At 45.2% G+C, this 18,464-nt stretch overlaps 1 protein-coding gene across 3 annotated transcripts in view; it reads left to right on the forward strand.

The window, feature by feature from the left end:
• Nucleotides 1–18,464, forward strand: part of LNX1 (ligand of numb-protein X 1) — a 152,646-nt gene that overhangs the window by 99,324 nt on the left and 34,858 nt on the right. For all 3 annotated transcript variants that reach the window (XM_060012521.1, XM_060012523.1, XM_060012522.1), the window contains 4 exons: nucleotides 5,255–5,493; nucleotides 5,998–6,150; nucleotides 12,216–12,418; nucleotides 15,407–15,778. In XM_060012521.1, coding sequence (XP_059868504.1) covers nucleotides 5,255–5,493; nucleotides 5,998–6,150; nucleotides 12,216–12,418; nucleotides 15,407–15,778 — 967 coding nt within the window. The remainder of the gene's footprint in view (nucleotides 1–5,254; nucleotides 5,494–5,997; nucleotides 6,151–12,215; nucleotides 12,419–15,406; nucleotides 15,779–18,464) is intronic.

An 18,464-nucleotide genomic window follows, 5' to 3' on the forward strand; every position in this document is an offset into this window, starting at 1 on the left:
ACTGAAGAGACTGTCCTTTCCCCATTGTATATTCTTGACTCCTTTGTCATAAATTAATTAACCATATATGTGTGGGTGTATTTCTGGACTCTGTTCCATCTATCTACATCTGGCTTTTTGCCAATACCATACTATTTTGATTACTATAGTTTTGTAATATAGATTTAAATCAAGAAGCGTGATGCATCCAGCTTTGTTCTTCTTTCTTAAGATTGCTTTGTCTATTTGGGGTCTTTTGTGGTTCTATACAAATGTTAGGATTGTTTGTTGTATTTCTATGAAAAACGCCGTTGGAATTTTGATAGGGTTTGCGTTGAATCTGCAGATTGCTTTGGGTAGTATGGACATTTTAATATTTTCCAGTCCATGAGCACACAATATTTTCCCATTTGTGTCATCTTCAGTTTCTTTCATCAGTGTCTTACAGTTTTCAGTGTACCGATCTTTCACTTCCTTGGTCAAATTTATCCCTAGGTATTTTTCATGCAGTTGTACACGGGATTATTTTCTCAATTTCTCTCTCTGACAGTTCTTTGTTAGTGTATCGAAATGCAGTAAATATTTGTGTATTGATTTTGTATACTGCAACTTTACTGAATTCATTTATTCTAACAGTTTTTTTGGTGGGGTCTTTGAAGGTTTCTATATATAATATCATGTCATTGTAAAGAGTGACAGTTTCACTTTTCCTTTCCAATCTGGATAACTTTCATTTCTCGATTAGTGGCTCTTGGGCTGGTCTTATTGAGGCAACACTCAGTGAAGGTCTGTAGAGGTTGCTGCACCCTTGAAATGGAACAGCACCGCTCCACGCAGTCCCCCACCTGGCCTGATTAGCATATGAATTTGCAAGCCCTGGTTTCAAGTAAGAGCAGACTGGGCAATTAGTGAACTCAGTATGAGAGTAGACTCAATGTTTACCTAATTCAGAAGTGAACTGAGAAAGAAAGAATGCAAAGGAAGTTAGAAGGCTAAAGGGGAGGTTGTGTAGTTACCCAGACTGTTATAATGAGTATATTGAGGCTCAGTTTGTCGTGGACCACTTTTATTCTTCTGTCATCAGAAAGGAGCCCTCCCCGGGACTTCCATGGTGGTCCAGTGGTTAAGACTTTGCCTTGCAGTGGAGGGAGTGTGGGTTCGATCCCTGGTCCGGGAGCTAAGATCCCACATGCCTTGGCGCCAAAGAACCAAAACATAAAACAGAAGCAATATTGTAACAAATTCAATAGACTTACAAAAAAAAAAAAATAACCTTAAAAATAAAAGAAAAGAAACAAAAGGAGGCCTCCCCTGCAAACTAGCTTGTGCCACCCGGTTGGCCGAGCTCTGAGCCCCTCAGAGCCTCTGTGAAGTATGCCGGGGGTCCATCCTGCTTCAGGTCAACCCCCATTAGTAGTGAACTCATGGACTCAGGAATTTTTGCAAGGAGGCTCATTTTCTCTTCTTACTTCCCCCCCGCCCCCCGCCTATCCTTGCAAAAAAGACAAAAATTCCATGGCACCCCCACCCAGTGTCAGCATTCTTATATTAAGACAGATTTGCCTCTACTCACTTTGATATAGGAGCTCAGGATCTCAACTCTGTTATTAACACAACTGGTCGTCAGAGTTGCTTTGAACAGTTAGCATATCCAAAGTGGTTGAAAAATGGTTTTCCATGTTTCTTGTGTGCATCCTTCAAGTTCATGGCCGTCGCCCATCACCACCTGAGAGTACTTAGTGCTCAGGGATAACTAAAGGGCGAATAAATCCTGCCTGCTTTGAACACAACCCAGGGTTCAGCATATGTTCCTGTACTGGCCAAGGCTAATCAGCTCTTTTCCCCTCCTCCCCTCACTCGTGCCTGTAAATCAAGAGACCCCGGGATTAGTCAACACAAAAGAGATAATTAGTAAGTACAAGCTGCTACCTTCATAGATCACCGTGTGCCTCAGATTCGAGCTAAGCCAGGAAGCTGAAACAAGCAACATTGCACAAGTATGAGCCTCTTCAGCAGACCATTTTTATACAAGGTTTATGAGTCTGAATGTTTAAATCTACCCTCCCCAGATACTGCAAGGATGTCTGGGATACGAGGCCAGAGGGGAGGCTTCTAAGTCATTTTATGAGGTTTTCCTTTCCTGGACTCAACTGTGTCTTTGGAACCCCAAGGATTTGAAACAGAAATGGCTTCTTAATGGCATAGTCTTGGGATTCAGAGATGTTTAAATACCTTAACTCTTCTCACAGATGTGGCAGCAGAATAAGATGCTACTTTTTTTCCACTGGGATATGCTGTGTCTCCTCAGAAAGCCATGGTGTGTGCCTTTGCCAGCCGTTTGTCTAATTGGAAAATTCATTTCCTGCTCTGGCAGGGCACATGGTCAAGGGCATTGCTGCCCCAAGAAAAGAAATACTGTTTCCAGTCCAACGAAATAGCCTAGGAACTTCCTAACCATGCGTTGTTAACCGATACTGCTGGCTTACAGAGAAGTGTTCCACTCCTATGTTTATGACTTTGGAGCTGCTCAAATGCACGCTGGCTTTCATTTTTTCCATCACACAATGTTTCTTCCAATTTTTGAGTTTCTCATATCAACCACTTTGCTATTTTTAAGCAGAACAATTCAAAGCCAAAGTAGCTAATCAGAACAGTAAAACCTCACCAATTCAAGCAGGGAGCTTGTACTCTTTCAGTGAGGGAAAAACTAGCATTAGAAACCGGGGGCCTGTTTCATGTTCTATGAGATAAGGATGTAGGGTTGTAAAATCAGAGTCCTTTTCTACTAATATTAAAACCACATTTCAGGGCTTTCCTGGTGGCTCAGTGGTTGAGAGTCCGCCTGCTGATGCAGGGGACACGGGTTCGTGCCCCGGTCCGGGAAGATCCCACATGCCGCGGAGCAGCTGGGCCCGTGAGCCATGGCCACTGAGCCTGCGCGTCCGGAGCCTATGCTCCGCAACGGGAGAGGCCACAACAGTGAGAGGCCCGTGTATCACACACACACACACACACACACACACACACACAAAGAAAACACACACATTTCATCAAATCATCATCATTGATTATAAGAAGCATCATATTTTATGTACCAACAAGAAAAAAAATTTTTTTTCATTTATTTTTTAACTTATTTGTTTGGTTCCTCCGGATCTTGGTTGTGGCTTGCAGCCTCCTTAGTTGTGGCTTCAGGGCTTCTTAGTTGTGGCATGCGAACTCGTGGTTGCGGCAGCATGCATGTCTAGTTCCCTCACCAGGGATCGAACCCGTGCCACCTGCATTGGGAGCATGGAGTCTCATCCGTTGTACCACCAGGGAAGTCCCCTAACAAGAAAATTTTAAAACTGCCACTGGTTAAATCATTCCAAAACACCTTTAAAGATATCCCTGCAATGCATGGGTTGGTCAGATCAGACTTTGAAATCCATTCAGACACATATGGCGACATCTCCTGCCCTCTAGTTGTACTGTTTGGCATGAACTAGGCCTGTCCTTTAGGATGATCTCAGTAACAAAGTGTGACATCACTTTTCATCTCCTTGGGGGTATCTCTCTTGCTAAGCAAATAAAGCATTTGCTTGTCTCTTTGCAAGAAAATCAGAAATTGATGCCCTCCTTCTAAAGACAAATATTTACCACCAATATCAAATTTACATGCCACTGCTCCGTTTTTGAGACTTTCCACATATACAGTACCTTTTCATTACAATGCTTAATCATAATGTAATCTTTTCTAAGACATTGAAGAGCAATTAAACTCAATGGCATAGTACCAAGAGTGGCGGCAACTCAATGGAAGGGACGAGATGGACACCTGTGACCATGTTTCCTTGGACAGTGGCATTTGTGTCATGACTGCAGCTTGGCAACCTGAAGCTGTGGGACCCCGTCAGTCACCCACGCATCCCAATCTCAGAGAAGTTAAAATGTGACAGAACAGGCATCTTAGAATGGTTGAATTATGGAAGTAGCTACAGTCTGTTGAGAATTCTCTATATATCTGGCAAGATATATAGAACTAAGCTCTTGACTTAATGTCAACCAGACCTTACAGCAACCCAAGATGTATGTGCAGATTAGAAAGTTTAACCAGGTTAACAAACGTGTCCCAGATCACACAGCTAGGTAAATTTCAGAGCAAGGATTCCCATCCAGACAAAAACCATAGATTTGGTTCTGTAGGCCATATAAATCATGGGCATATCAACTGCAGACTGCTGTATGATTCCATTCATGAGCACCGCTCCAAACAGACTCTCAAAGCATTATTTAAAATAGCTCAACCATGTAAGGTTTTCTGTATTGAGTTGGTAAAAATCATTTATAAATTAACATCCATTATATGCAAATGGCCACTTCTTAAAGGGACTCGCCCATTTGATTTTTGCCTTCATAACCCCTGGGAAGGTGGTTTGGCTGTCTGCAGCACTTCCTCACCACAGTGAATGAGAGTTAAATCCTCCCCATTTGCTGATCAAAACCCGACCTAAGAGCTGAGACGACTTGCCCAGTGACAGTGGAAGTGCGTCCATAGCAAAATATGGACTTAGATGGGCTCAAACCTCGGTGTCCTGGCCCTTACGCTTGCTCTTTAGCATGCGTGGTGAATGGATAGAGACCTGTTTTTTAAAGACCACGAATGTTGTTTTACCTTCCCAACATTAAAAGACATGAAAACTTTTAGCACATGGGAGCCCCGAGCCCCTGGTCCTGGCCACTCAGACCACCCCAGAGGTGGAGACTGGAAACCAGCAAGCCTGCCTCTAGAGAATGTGAAGCTGAACCAGCTCCTGTGGCTTTGTAGTGAGGGCATTTCTGTTTCCATGGACAGTTAAATATGGAATCTGGGAGGAGCTTTGTATTTATGGTCAGTGGTTTGGGAACTAAACCCAAAAGAAGGGACTGAGAGGGTGACTAAGGACTTTCATGGTCAAAGTAAACACCAGCAAGAAGGAATTACATCCAAATAGTTGAAGACTGCCAGCCTCAAGCCCTAGGCTTGTAGACCCCGTGACAGCTCTCGTAATTTGCATTCCAGGGGCCAGTGTAGAGAGTGCTTTAACAGAATGCTGTAGACATCTTTTAAAAATGGTTCTTTCAAGTCATTCATTCATTTGGTTGGCAAGTGTATATTGACTTCCGTCCATGTGAGAAGGGAGAGGAGCCAGGGGTGAGTAAGTCAATTTCCAAGGGTGGCAAGCACGTGGACTTGAAGAGCCCTGGTTGAACAATGCGCAAAGCCTTCTCTGACCTCCTGCTGGTTTTGTTGCAGCTGCAAAGGTGCCTCCCACTACGGCCTCACCAAAGACCGGAAGAGGCACTCTCAGGAGGGCTGTCCAGACGGCTGTGCCAGCCTCACAGCAACAGCGCTGTCCCCAGAGGTTTCTGCAGCTGCCACTATCTCCTTAATGACAGACGAGCCTGGCCTAGACAACCCTGCCTACGTGTCCACAGCAGAAGATGGTCAGCCAAACAGCCCCCTGGACTCTGGCCGGAGCAACCGAACAAGGGGTGAGTCAAAGGGGGTGGTTGTCCGGGAATGGACTCCTTGGCCTTGGGATTGCCCTGTCTGGAAAGTTATAGAAATGTTTTTTCAAGGGAAAAACGCTCTGGTAGTTTTGGGCAGCAACCCAACATCCAGTTCTCCAGAGTGAAATGAAACTGCGAGGACCTGAGATCATTAGACATGTGTGTAACCTGACCTGGCGAAAGGGGTTGAAGTTAGACCTAGTGATTCATCACTCCCTCGGTGTCCCTACCTTCCCATCCAGGTGGCTCGAGAAAAGTGCTGTTATATTCCATCCAGCCCAGGAAAAAAACCAAGCAGATTTTAAATAAACCATCCATATTGCATTGTAGAAAACTGAGAATATACAGCTAAGCAAATTCTATCATCCCACCACCTAGAAGTAATCACCGTTCATGATGTGTTGTGCGTGTCTTACCAGCCGCGTCCATAAAAGAGGACCTCTGTGAATACGTAGCTACTCTCCCTCCCTTCTCTCTTGTCCTCAGCACGGCCCTTTGAGCGATCCACCATCAGAAGCAGATCTTTTAAAAAAATAAACCGAGCCTTGAGTGTTCTTCGAAGGACAAAGTGTGGAAGTACAGTTGTCAACCAAGCTGAGCAGGGCAGAGAGAATTCTGAAAACACCACTGCCCCTGACGGTAAGTGGCCTCCCAGTAAGGCTGGGCTTCCGGAATGACGACTCCAGGCGTGATGACAACCAGACCGCCCCCACCCCCCGCTTTCTATGATACCTCTCTTCCCAAGGGCATAAATATTTCTTACCTTGATTGGCCTCTTCTTGCATAAGTAACCAAAGGCAGAAATTATTGTTCTCTTCTTACATAGATTGAGGGAAAAGGTTTTGGAACCCTTACCTTCAGATGCTAGCTTAGTGCATGTAAAGAATAATATAGTTTTTTTTTTTAACCGAATTATGCCTCAATTTATTTATTTATTTTTGTCTGCTTTGTGTCTTCGTTGCTACGCGTGGGCTTTCTCTAGTTGTGGCGAGCGAGGGCTACTCTTCGTTGCGGTACACAGGCTCTAGGTGCACGGGCTTCAGTAGTTGTGGCTCGTGGGCTCTAGAGCGCAGGCTCAGTAGTTGTGGCTCATGGGCTTAGTTGCTCCGCGGCCTGTGGGATCTTCCCGGACCAGGGATTGAACCTGTGTCCCCTGCCCTGGCAGGCAGATTCTTAACCATTGCGCCACCAGGGAAGTCCCAAGAATAATACAGTTAAGTGAAGAACATTTAGAACAGTGCCTGGCACATAGTAAATGCTATGTAGGTATTTATTCTTATTACCACTTTGTGTGATGTGTGGTTCTGAGTGTTTTCCATGCATTAACTCATTTAATCCTCAACAACTCTTTGAAGTAGCTACTACTATTATCCGTGTTTTACAGATGAGGAAACTGAGACACCAGGAGGTTACTTGGCTTGCCCCAAATTACCCTTCTAAACTTGGAATCCAGGTTAATTTGGTTCTAGAATCTATGCAAAGGAAGTTTATGGATCTTATCCTATGTGTTTTCCCCAATATAAATGGAGCTGAGAAAATACTGTCCTGTCCTTTCTTTTCATCTAATATTAGACCTTTACAGCAGTAATAATAGTAGCTTCAGTTTTTTTTTGAGCTTTCCTGGGTGCCAGGTAGTGCTTTAAGTCATTTAAAGGTCACAGCGCTAAGGACAGTGATCGTGATTCTCATTTTACAGAAGAAACTTAGACTCCGAGAGATTGGGTAGCTAGTCCAAAGTCACCCATCTGGAAAATGGCAGACCTAGGATTTTAACTTGGGTCCTCTGGCTACAGAGCCCACTCGTTTACCCACTGGATTAAGCACCCTCCACTCCTTCGAGGTTGGGAGGTAAATCCGAAACCACCGTCCTTATCATGTTCTCAGAGAACTTGGAGCAGTCGTATAAGACCCCTGCTTATCCCCTCTCACCCTGTACACACGCTACATGCTCTGACTACTCTGAACTTATTGCTGTCCTATAAATACTGTGTCTCTCTCACTTCCATGTTGTTGTTCGTCCTGTACTCTCACGCCCCTTCAGCTGGCATCCTAATTCCTCTTTCCAGGCCCAGCATAGGCTTTGCCTCCTCCTGGGAGCCCTCCTTGACTCCCTCAGTCCTCTCTCCTTTGTGTTCTCAAAGCACCTGTATCTCTGTTATGGCAATGTCACCTTTCATCGTAACTGTACCAATGGGGGCAGGGGCTCTTTATCTAAGTCTTTGTGTTCTCAAGTCCAAGCACAATATATGACACATAATAGTTTTTGCTGAATGTTTCTGCAATGAGTAAAAGGATTATAACTTCCTTTCTGCCAGTCTTCCCCGCTTATTAAAGGCTCCTTAATTCCATTCCATGTAAAGTTTTCTCCTACCTGAATAAGATTGATTTGCATGTTTATTGCAGAAACTTTTAAAATAAAATATTACTATGTGTAAGACATTGGCCTAGGCTCTGTACTTTTTTTTTTACTGAAGTACAGTTGATTTACAATATTATGTTAGTTTCAGATGTACCACATAGTGATTCAATATTTTTATAGATTATACTTCATTTATAGTTATTATAAAATATTGGCTATATTCCCTGTGCTGTGCAATATATCCTTGTAGCTTATTTATTTTATACATAGTCGTTTGTACCTCTTAATCCCCTACCCCATTTTGTTCCTCTCCTCTTCCCTCTCCCCACTGGTAACCACTAGTTTGATCTCTATATCTGTGAATCTGTTTCTGTTTTTATTTTCTAGATTCCACATGTAAGTGATAACACACAATATTTGTCTTTTTCTGTCTGACTTATTTCACTTAACATAATACCCTCCAGGTCCATCTACATTGTTGCAAACAGCAGAATTTCATTCTTGTTTATGGCTGAGTAGTATTCTGTTGTATACATACCACATCTTCTTTATCTATTCATCTGTTGATGGACACTTAGCCAAGCTATGGAAGCAACCTATCTTGGTAAATAATGCAGCTATGAACACTGAGGTGCATGTATCTTTTCAGATTAATGCTTTTGTTTTCTTTGGATATATACCCAGGAATGGAATTACTGGATGATATGGTAGTTCTATTTTTAGTTATTTGAAAAACCTCCATACTGTTTTCTATAGTGGCTGCATCAATTTACATTCCTACCAACAGTGTACTAGGGTTCCCTTTTCTCCACATCCTCGCCCTCATTTGTTATTTGAAGACTTTTTTTTTTTTTTTTTTTTTCCCCCTGCGGTACATGGGCCTCTCACTGCTGTGGCCTCTCCCATTGTGGAGCACAGGCTCCGGACGCGCAGGCCCAGCGGCCATGGCTCACGGGCCCAGCCGCTCGCGGCATGTGGGATCTTCCCGGAACGGGGCACGAACCCGTGTCCCCTGCATCGGCAGGCGGACTCCCAACCACTGTGCCACCAGGGAAACCCGTTTTTTTTTTTTTTTTTTTTTTGCGGTACGCGAGCCTCTCACTGCTGTGGCCTCTCCCATTGCGGAGCACAGGCTCCGGACGCGCAGGCTCAGCAGCCATGGCTCACGGGCCCAGCCGCTCCACGGCATGTGGGATCCTCCCGGACCGGGGCATGAACCCGTGTCCCCTGCATGGGCAGGCGGACTCTCAACCACTGCGCCACCAGGGAAGCCCTGGAAGACTTTTTGATGATGGCCATTCTGACAGGTGTGAGGTGATTAGCGATGTTGAGCATCTTTTCATGTGCCTGTTGGCCATATCTGTACATCCTCTTTGGAAAAAATGCCTTTTCGTGATCTCTGCCCGTTTTTCACTCAGGTTGTTTGTTTTTTTGATATTGAGTTGTATGAGCTGTTTATATAGGTAAGCTCTGTACTTTTATATAAAGATTATAAAATCCAGCTCCTGGTTCCAAGAAGTTCATTCAAGACAAAAAATAAAATACCAGAAAGAGTGAGATATAAATAAACAAAAATGACAGCTGTCAAGAGAGGCGCGCCTCTTCCCAGTGGGACGGTGTAATCCGTGTTTAAGGAGTGGTTATGACCTGGATGGGCATCTCCATCTCGACTGTGTGTTGGAAAGTAGTGGGAGATGAGGTTAAGGCCAGATTAGAAGGGTTCTGGATGCCATTTAGGAGTCTTGACTTGGGGCAGTGAACACACCTGGAAGCTTTTGCATAGAGTTATAGCAGGATGGAAGCTGTGTTTCAGGAAGATGAAGATGGCATCTGTGTTATGTGTGCAGGGGCTTCAAGTAGGAGAGAATGGATTTCCTCAGGTGCTCCAGGAAGCTATTACTCCACAGTGGGGTGAGGTATTATGACTCAGTGAGGCTGGTACAGGATTTGTGAGGCAACAAAGCTTTTAAAAAGGGCCTTAGGATCTCATTGCTTCAGTAAGTAACCCGCAGTTAGTATGGTGAACGCCCATGGTTTTATCCATCCTTTTCATATCAGTAAAGAGACTGGCTTCACTACTTAGCTGTGTGACCTGGCCAGGTTACTTGACTTCTCTGAGCTTTAGTATTTCATCATCCAAAAAAACAGGGGTGATAATAATCTAGTTCAAAGGGTTGCTGTGAGGACTAAACAAACAACAAAGTGTCATGCAACTTGCTTAGCTCAATGGCCAGCATATAATAAACACTTGGTAAATGATACTATATCCTTTAGTCCTTAAGTAAGGACACAATATTGAAAAACTTTCTTTTCAGACCAGCACTAGTTTGGCAGTTTAAAAATTACTGTAACTCTCAAAGGGAAGGTCACTAGGGTCTCATTATTGTAGCTCTAATTAACATTTCCAAGTGTGACTGAGTATGTCCTTTCAGACTATCAAACATCCTTGATCAGTTAGATTTGGGCGCATGGTTTTTGTAAATCTGTTGGGAAAAAGAGTAGAAAGGGAGAGGGAGGAGAGAGAGAAAACCAGCAGCTTTGATGATAATTTCCAAATCTTTCTTTGCTCAAAATGATTTTTTTTTAAGAACTTCCATTTCCTTGTCACCAGACCTGTTCCAACAAATACTTGTGGATAGAGCCTACTTAAGGTAATCAAGATAGTTTAAACGTTAATTGAACTCGGTCACCCAAGCTCTGTTAGCACCAGGAGCTGACAGATGAAGGCTGCTGCCCACAGCCTTACAGCAAAGCCCAATTGCTTACATTAAATTAACTCCCAGTGGGGGGTAAAGACCCACATTTACAACGGCTCCAGCTTCCTCTGGCAGCTAAATTGCTTTGTGTATCATGTTCTGCAATACTTAGAAATAATTTTAATTCTTGCTGTATTGTTCCTAGAGAGTTGAGTACTCATCCATGAACTCATAGTTCACTAGGGAAAATGCATTAAGGTCATGGGTTTTGAAAATAGAAAGAGTGTTTTATGTAGAACCAGGCCTGCAGTTTTGATCTTTCCCGATGACATAATTAAGGGAGAATCATAGGGCAGAGGCAGCTGTCAGCAGCTACAGGAGACAAAAGCATCAGTGCTCTCAACATCCTAACTCGAGCCTCAAGCAACTGGGGAGGAGCTGCAGCTCCCGTCAAACTAGGTGTTACGTGGCCGGCATTTCCTGGTGTCCCCCTGTAGGCTTCTATTCCAGCCGAGGTGGAGGACAGCGCCAGTCGTTGCTGCTGGCTGTGGGTCTGTAGACCAAGTCCCCTGTGGACCCGTTGCCGGCTGTGGACCCCTGGCTTCAGGGGACTCTGAGGAAGGTGACAGGAGCTGTCATCAGGAGCCCCGGGTTCTGACCTGGCTCTGAGGACCACCACCTAACTGCCACCTCCAGCCAGTCGTGCCACTTCTCCTCTCCGAGCTCACGCATCCTCCCTTGTGAAACAAAGGTCTGACTGTCACTGTCAAACTACACAGCCTGAGAAGCAATTCTGTGTGTGGGCCCAGCAGGGCGGGGGACCCGTGACAGATTTCAAGGCGAAAGAGTCCTCAGTGAAAAGGTGAAGTTTGGAAACACCAGCCTGGGTCTCTGAACCTCCTTTTGGCTCTGAATCCAGCCATACAAGCGGATCAGGGACGAACCTCTGGATGCCACCAGCTGGGCCTGGGCCTCTTTCCTTGATCGTGAATTAGGCCATTTGACTTCCCTTTACTGACAACAGGGTAGAGAGGACTGATTCACTAAGCCTGAAAAGCAGGTCCTCCCAGGAGGAGATCTTCAAAATGATCAAAAAGAGCAAAACAGGCTTGTTCTGTTTTGCCCCTTGATTAGTAAGTGATCAAACTGCAGCCCTTTGCATGATGACTGTTCGTTCATTCCTCTTCATTCGGTAAACATAGGCTGAAGTCTCCTGTGTACAGAGATCTGTGCACAGAACTACAAAACAGCCAGAAATTATGTCCTCAAGGATCTTAGAGTCCAGTGGTGGGTATAAGAAATGGGCATGAATAATAATAGTAATAATAATAATAGAAGGCTCGGTGCCATGAGAAATAAAGCTTTATGGGAAATGGGAAGTTTAGAGAGAGCGGGGGAAAAGGGATCAGGGTAGAGTTTAATTGGAAGGGATCATTTCATGCAGGCCTTGAAGGAAAAGTTGGGTTTAGGCCTAGAATGGAAAACATTCCAGGCAGAGAAACTTATGCTGGCACAGAGGCAGGAAGATGGAAAACATGTACAAGGAACAATGAATAGTTTAGTTTGGCTGGAACCAAAGTTTGGCAAGAAAAGGAGTGGTTGGAAATGTCCGTTGGGGGGGTGTCTTAAATAAACATTGTCCATTTTAGTCTTTCCAAGGTTGTATCACCTGATTCCATATGGTGAAATTACCAGAGTCAAGATCAACCGAGCGGATCCCAATGAAAACCTCTCCATTAGGCTTGTGGGAGGCAATGAAACCCCGCTGGTCCACATCATTATCCAGCACATTTATCGTGATGGGGTGATTGCCAGAGACGGCCGGCTACTGCCAGGAGACATCATCCTAAAGGTAGAGACCACGGCTGTGGAGCCATGAAGAGGGTCTTAGCAAAAGTCACTTCAGAGCAAATCGGTGGGTGGGTGGGTGGATGGATGGATGGATGGATGGATGGATGGATGGATGGATGGATGGATGGGCGGACAGGCGGACGGACAGGCGGACGGACGCATGCGTAAAGCACTAACGTAAATGTGGAGCCGTCACTTTCCATAGTTCTTATGTTGATATGGCTCTTCATACAAGATTTGTAATCTGAGATAGGTCCCTAACCCTTCTGTCTTTCTTGTATTTTTTTTTTTTTTTTTTTTTTTTGGCCCTGCCACACAGCATGCGGGATCTTAGTTCCCCGACCAGGTGCCCCCTGCAGGGGCAGTATGGAGTCCTAACCACCGGACCACCAGGGAATTCCCATTCTCGTTCTTTTGATCTCTTTCTCTCTCTATAAATACTGTCTCTGTATCATGTATCTTTTTTTTTTTTTTTGCGGTACGCGGGCCTCTCACTGTTGTGGCCTCTCCCGCTGCGGAGCACAGGCTCCAGACGCGCAGGCTCAGCGGCCGTGGCTCACGGGCCCAGCCGCTCCACGCCACGTGGGATCCTCCCGGACCAGGGCACGAACCCGCGTCCCCTGCATCGGCAGGCGGACTCTCAACCACTGCGCCACCAGGGAAGACCCTCTGCATCATTTTGTCTCTGTGTTCCCCTCCTTCCTCTGCCTTCTGCTATCTTCCCCCTCCCTTTTCTCTACCTCTGCGTTCTTCTCTCTTCCTTTTCCTCCTCCCTCCTCTCTCTTCCTCTCTCACCCTTTCCTCCCACTTTAAGTAGCACTAACATAAAACAATATAAAACCGAAGCCTATATCTTCTTAAATTGTTTTTAGAGCAGATAAATGGAACATTTTATATTTTACTTAATCACTTACATTCACACACCCCTCTAAAGTAAATTTCCTAGAGCTTAATGGCCCTTCACACACACGCACGCACACGCGCGCGCACACACACACACACACACACACATCCCTAAGCTATTCTGCCAACCCACAGACATTCCAGGGGAGACAGGTGGTGGAAGAGAACACGTGGGGCATTACTGTCCTCTGAGGCTTGACTGAGGGGAAGGATGCTAGGGAGGAATTTTCAGAAGAAGAGAAAGGATAAAGGAAGAGTTGTTTATCAGACAGAAGTCCAACATGTGCCAAAAGTGATAAGAAAAAATCCCTGCCTTGGTCATATATTTCCTGTCTGAAACTCAGATGACAGTTTCATCCCATCCCTTCTGGGTTGCTGAGGGGCCAGCTACTGATACATCATGCGCTGGTTCTCTGGCAAAGAAATTCTTATTGTTTGGAATAAGAGGAGAAAGAACTTAAAGCAGTTATTGTAGAAACACTGATGTTCTCACTGGCCTCCGAGGTGGAGTACGAGGCAGGGCCCGTCAACCTCAAGGGACGGTCAGCCGTGCAATCAGCGACACTCTGCATGGCTTCCTCCCAGTTCTGCGGAAACTATGCTGCCTGGAACGGTTGCCTAAGGAAAACCTTTTTGCTTCTTGTGACCTTCAACTGGCACTTGCAAGCAAAAGAGGTGCCAGGAGTATTTAGCAGGCGACCCTGACTTTCTTTTGGCCTCGGTGTGATGGAGAAAACCAGACCCGGGATAAGGTGTCAGAGCAGAGCCAGGTCTTTGAGCTCACCTGTGCTTGGACAGAGGTGATGAGCCTTGTCCGAGCACGAGGGAGCCTCCGTCCATCCCTGGAGATGGAACAGAGGACTAGCGATGGCACGCTGCAGGCAGGCCCATGAAATCTCATTCCAAGATTCTTCTAACTGTTGGCTGCAAGTACAGGAAATCTTACCAAACCATAGAAATTCAAGAAGGTTGTTTCTCTTCTGTGAGGCCTCCTTCCTTAAGCACAGAGTGTAGTGCTGCTGTGAAATTATTTTCTTCCCAGGCAGTGACCAGCACTGAGATCTGAAGCCTTCAGGCTGGGCCTGCCTAGAGTAATTAAAACCAGAAAGCCCCATGCAGCATCAGCCCTGAAGATCATTAGCGAGGCACAAATGAGTGGGCCAAGCTGGAGGACATTTAAGCAGCCTAATAACGTGATCCAGCCTTTCAATAAAAGAGCCGAGAAGCTTCCATTCACATCCGTTTGTTTGAAACTGGAGAGATTTTTTTTCTCTCCTTTGCTGAGAACATGGGCAAAAGACCTTGTAGGTGAACACCTGGAGACTTGACACACACACACACAGACACACACACACACACACTTGCCAACACTCAAATATTTTCATGTACACACACATTCCCTCCCTCCCTCCCCCCCCCTCCCTCTCTCTCTCTGTCTCTCTCTGTCTCTCTCTGTCTCTCTCTGTCTCTCTCTGTCTCTCTCTCTCTCTTTCTGTCTCTCTCTCTCACACACACACACACACACACACACACACACACACACACACACACACACACACACACACACACACACACACACACACACAGTAGTGGGGCCTGGAAGTTCCAGTACAGGTGATCCAGGGAGAAAAATTCATCTGGAGATGTTTGGAAAGAAAATGCCAACTCAGTTTGATTTAAACAGCAGTTTAATGTAATCATTAATCAGAAATTTTCTTTTCTTCTTTTGCCTTTTCCCACTTTGTCTTCCTTTTCCTCCCCCCTTCAGCTGAAAAATAAGTTTAGCAAGCAACAGAAAGGAGGGTTAGGACTATATAAATACATTCAAGGGCCTGTGTAAGGACAAGACTGAAGAAAGATGGTGTCTGCTGAGAGAGTTGAAAAGGTGTGCAGCTAAGACTCAGGGAAACCGGGTTACAGGTTCTGTTGGAAGATGGGGGTATCTGGACGGAGAAGAAGGTGATAGAGCAGAGTGGTCCTTCAGGAAGGGCCCCAGGGTGTCTGTGGGCTGGGCCTTTGGGGCAGGTTTGTGGCCGGTGGCGTGGACGGCTCGGTCGCTGCAGATTCTGAGGTCCCCTTGCCCTAGGTCAACGGGATGGACATCGGCAACGTACGGCACAACTATGCCCTGCACCTCCTGCGGCAGCCCTGCCAGGTGCTGTGGCTGACGGTGCTGCGGGAGCAGAAGTTCCGGAGCAGGACTGATGGGCAGCCCCTGGACACCTACGGGCCCCGGGATGACAGTTTCCACGTGATCCTCAACAAAAGCAGCCCGGAGGAGCAGCTTGGAATAAAACTGGTGCGCAAGGTGGACGAGCCTGGGGTGTTTATTTCCAACGTTCTGGATGGTGGCGTGGCAGACCGACACGGTCAGCTGGAGGAGAACGATCGTGTGTTAGCCATCAATGGACATGACCTTCGGTACGGCAGCCCAGAAAGTGCAGCTCATCTGATTCAGGTGGGTCACAGGTCATTACAAGATCCCAGTCAGCAGTTGCCGGCATGATTAGGAACACTCGTCACCCTGACCCACCTACCCTGTTACTACCCCGTGTGACGTACAGTGCCTCCCTTTCGAGGAGCTGAGGGTGGAGGGCCAGGGAGGAATATTACTCCAGCAAATGGTGTGTCCTGGGGTCATGGCCATTCCGTTGGTGTTGCCAGTCATCCAGTCTTGAATGCAGGTAAACACATTGGGCGAGGTGTTGCAACCCCACCGGGTTAAGATCACTCAAGGTCAGCGGGGTTGTGTCATCCCTGTACCTAGTATGATAGTCATAGACTCAGGGCTCACTTAGATGTGTTCTGGACACTTCCAAGACATCTGGTGGTACCAACTCCTGTAAGAAGCTGCACCATGTGCCCTCCAGGGATCCTGTGGACAAGAAACCACTGTAGGATTGGCTAAGGCTGAGCCCTGTCTCCATGGCTGAGTCCGGCCCCCTTCGAAAGCCCAAGGGAACTCGAATATGAACCTAAGGAAGTCCCCCTATAGGAGAGGCATACAAATTATCATTAGTCAGGCAAATAGAGCTCGTGATAGCCTGACATTAGTTCAACCTAATTCACTCTCCTGACAAGCGCGATGTTACCAAGCCCCAGCATGCATCCTGTTGACTTTGGCTGGGTCACCATGAGTTTTTCTTTTTGTTGTTGTTGTTTTTCATTGAACTATAGTTGATTTACAATGTTGTGTTTCAGGTATACAGCAAAGTGATTCAGTTTTACATAGATATGTATAATTTATTCTTTTTCAGATTCTTTTTCCTTATAGGTTATTACAAAATATTGAGTGTAGTTCCCTGTGCTATACAGTAGATCCTTGTTGGTTATGTATTTTATATATAGTAGTGTGTATATGTCAATCCCAAACTCCTAATTTATCCCTCTCCCACCTTCCCCTTTGGTAACCATAAGTTTCTTTTCTATGTTTGTGGATCTATTTCTGTTTTGTAAATAGGTTTATTTGTATCTTTTTTTTTAGATTTCACATATAAGCAATATCATGATATTCGTCTTTCTCCGTCTGACTTACTTCTCTTAGTATGATAATCTCTAGATCCATCCACGTTGCTGCAAATGACTTTTTTTTCATTTTTTTTATGGCTGAGTAATATTCCATTGTGTATATGTACCACCTCTTCTTTATCCATTCCTGTGTCAATGGATACTTAGGTTGCTTCCGTGTCTTGGGTATTGTAGACAGTGCTGCAATGAATATTGGGGTGCATGTATCTTTTTGAATTATAGTTCTCTCCAGATATATGCCCAGGAGTGGGATTGTAGGATCATGTGGCAACTCTGTTTAGTTTAAGAAACCTCCACACTCTTCTCCGGAAATTTTCATTTCCACCAACAGTATATATAGGAGGGTTCCCTTTTCTCCACACCCTCTCCAGCATTTATTATTTGTAGACTTTTTGATGATGGCCATTCTGACTGATGTGAGGTGATACCTCATTGTAGTTTTGATTTGCATTTCTCTAATAATTAGTGAGGTTGAACATGTTTTCATGTTCCTGTTGGCCATCTGTATGTCTTCTTCGGAGAAATGTCTATTTAGATCTTCTGCCTATTTTTTGATTGGGTTATTTATTTTTCATCATGAGTTTTTCTAATGTTCTCTGAGCTTCCAGCTTTATTCCTAGAGAGACAGGCTTTGTTCTGGGCTCTTGTATTCTAACCCTTTAATCCACTTCATTTAGCCAAAATGTATTAAGTTTTTGCTGCTTGCCTAGCTCTGGATTAAGTGCAGAGAACAGGGAGATGATGACCTCTTAGGCTGGTCTCCCAAAGGAGTCCACAGTCTAGTAGAGGAGGTGGACTTTTTCTAAATGACTGCCATGTGGTGTGACAGTGTGTAATGGTGAAATTAAGTAGAGTGCTGGTATAGACAAAGGAGAGTGGTTTTTTTTTTTTTTTTTTTTTTTTTAACTGAGATGGGGTCTAGAAATTCTTCACAGAGGAGGAAAATCTTGAACTGGGGTTTTGATGGATCAGCAGACGTTCTCTAGGTGCATGAGGCAGGGAGGGTCATTCTAAGGAGACACAACACAAAAGAATGTTTCCCCAAAAGCCAGTTAGGGAAATGGTTAACATCTGGAGAGTGGTATACATTTTAAAAGCAGCAATAGATAAGGCAAGAGTGGTAGGCAAGGGCCAGATCATGTAGAGTTTTACTGGCCATGATAAGGAGCTCAGACCTTACCCCCAAGGCCATGCGGTGTCATTGGAAGGGTTTAAGAAATGAAGTGACATGACTTCCTAGCAAGATCTCTCTAGAGGCAGTGGAGAGCTGACAGGAGAGGGGCAAGACCAGAGGCCTTAAGATGCGTTTGCAGTTATCCGGCACATCACGTCAGCTTCCACTTAGTGACTGAGGTATTAATTCTTCAAGTATAGACAGAGTCAGCAGCAGTAGCTGACTGGTCCTTGTACCAAGTTCCATGGAGGATGACATTCAGAAGACAGAGCCTACTCTCAAGGACTTGATCATCTCAGTACAAACACATCTCCCTACCCTTGGGTTCCAGTCATGGAGCTCTTCCAGGTGTCGGCAACTCTTTTCACTGTCGTATGTGTGGTATCTTATCCCTCTCTTTTGAGGAGAACCAAGCAGCGGATGAAATTATTGCCATTTTAAA

This window comes from Delphinus delphis, chromosome 5 (genome assembly GCF_949987515.2).
Source record: "Delphinus delphis chromosome 5, mDelDel1.2, whole genome shotgun sequence".
Classification (NCBI taxonomy): Eukaryota; Metazoa; Chordata; class Mammalia; order Artiodactyla; family Delphinidae; genus Delphinus; species Delphinus delphis.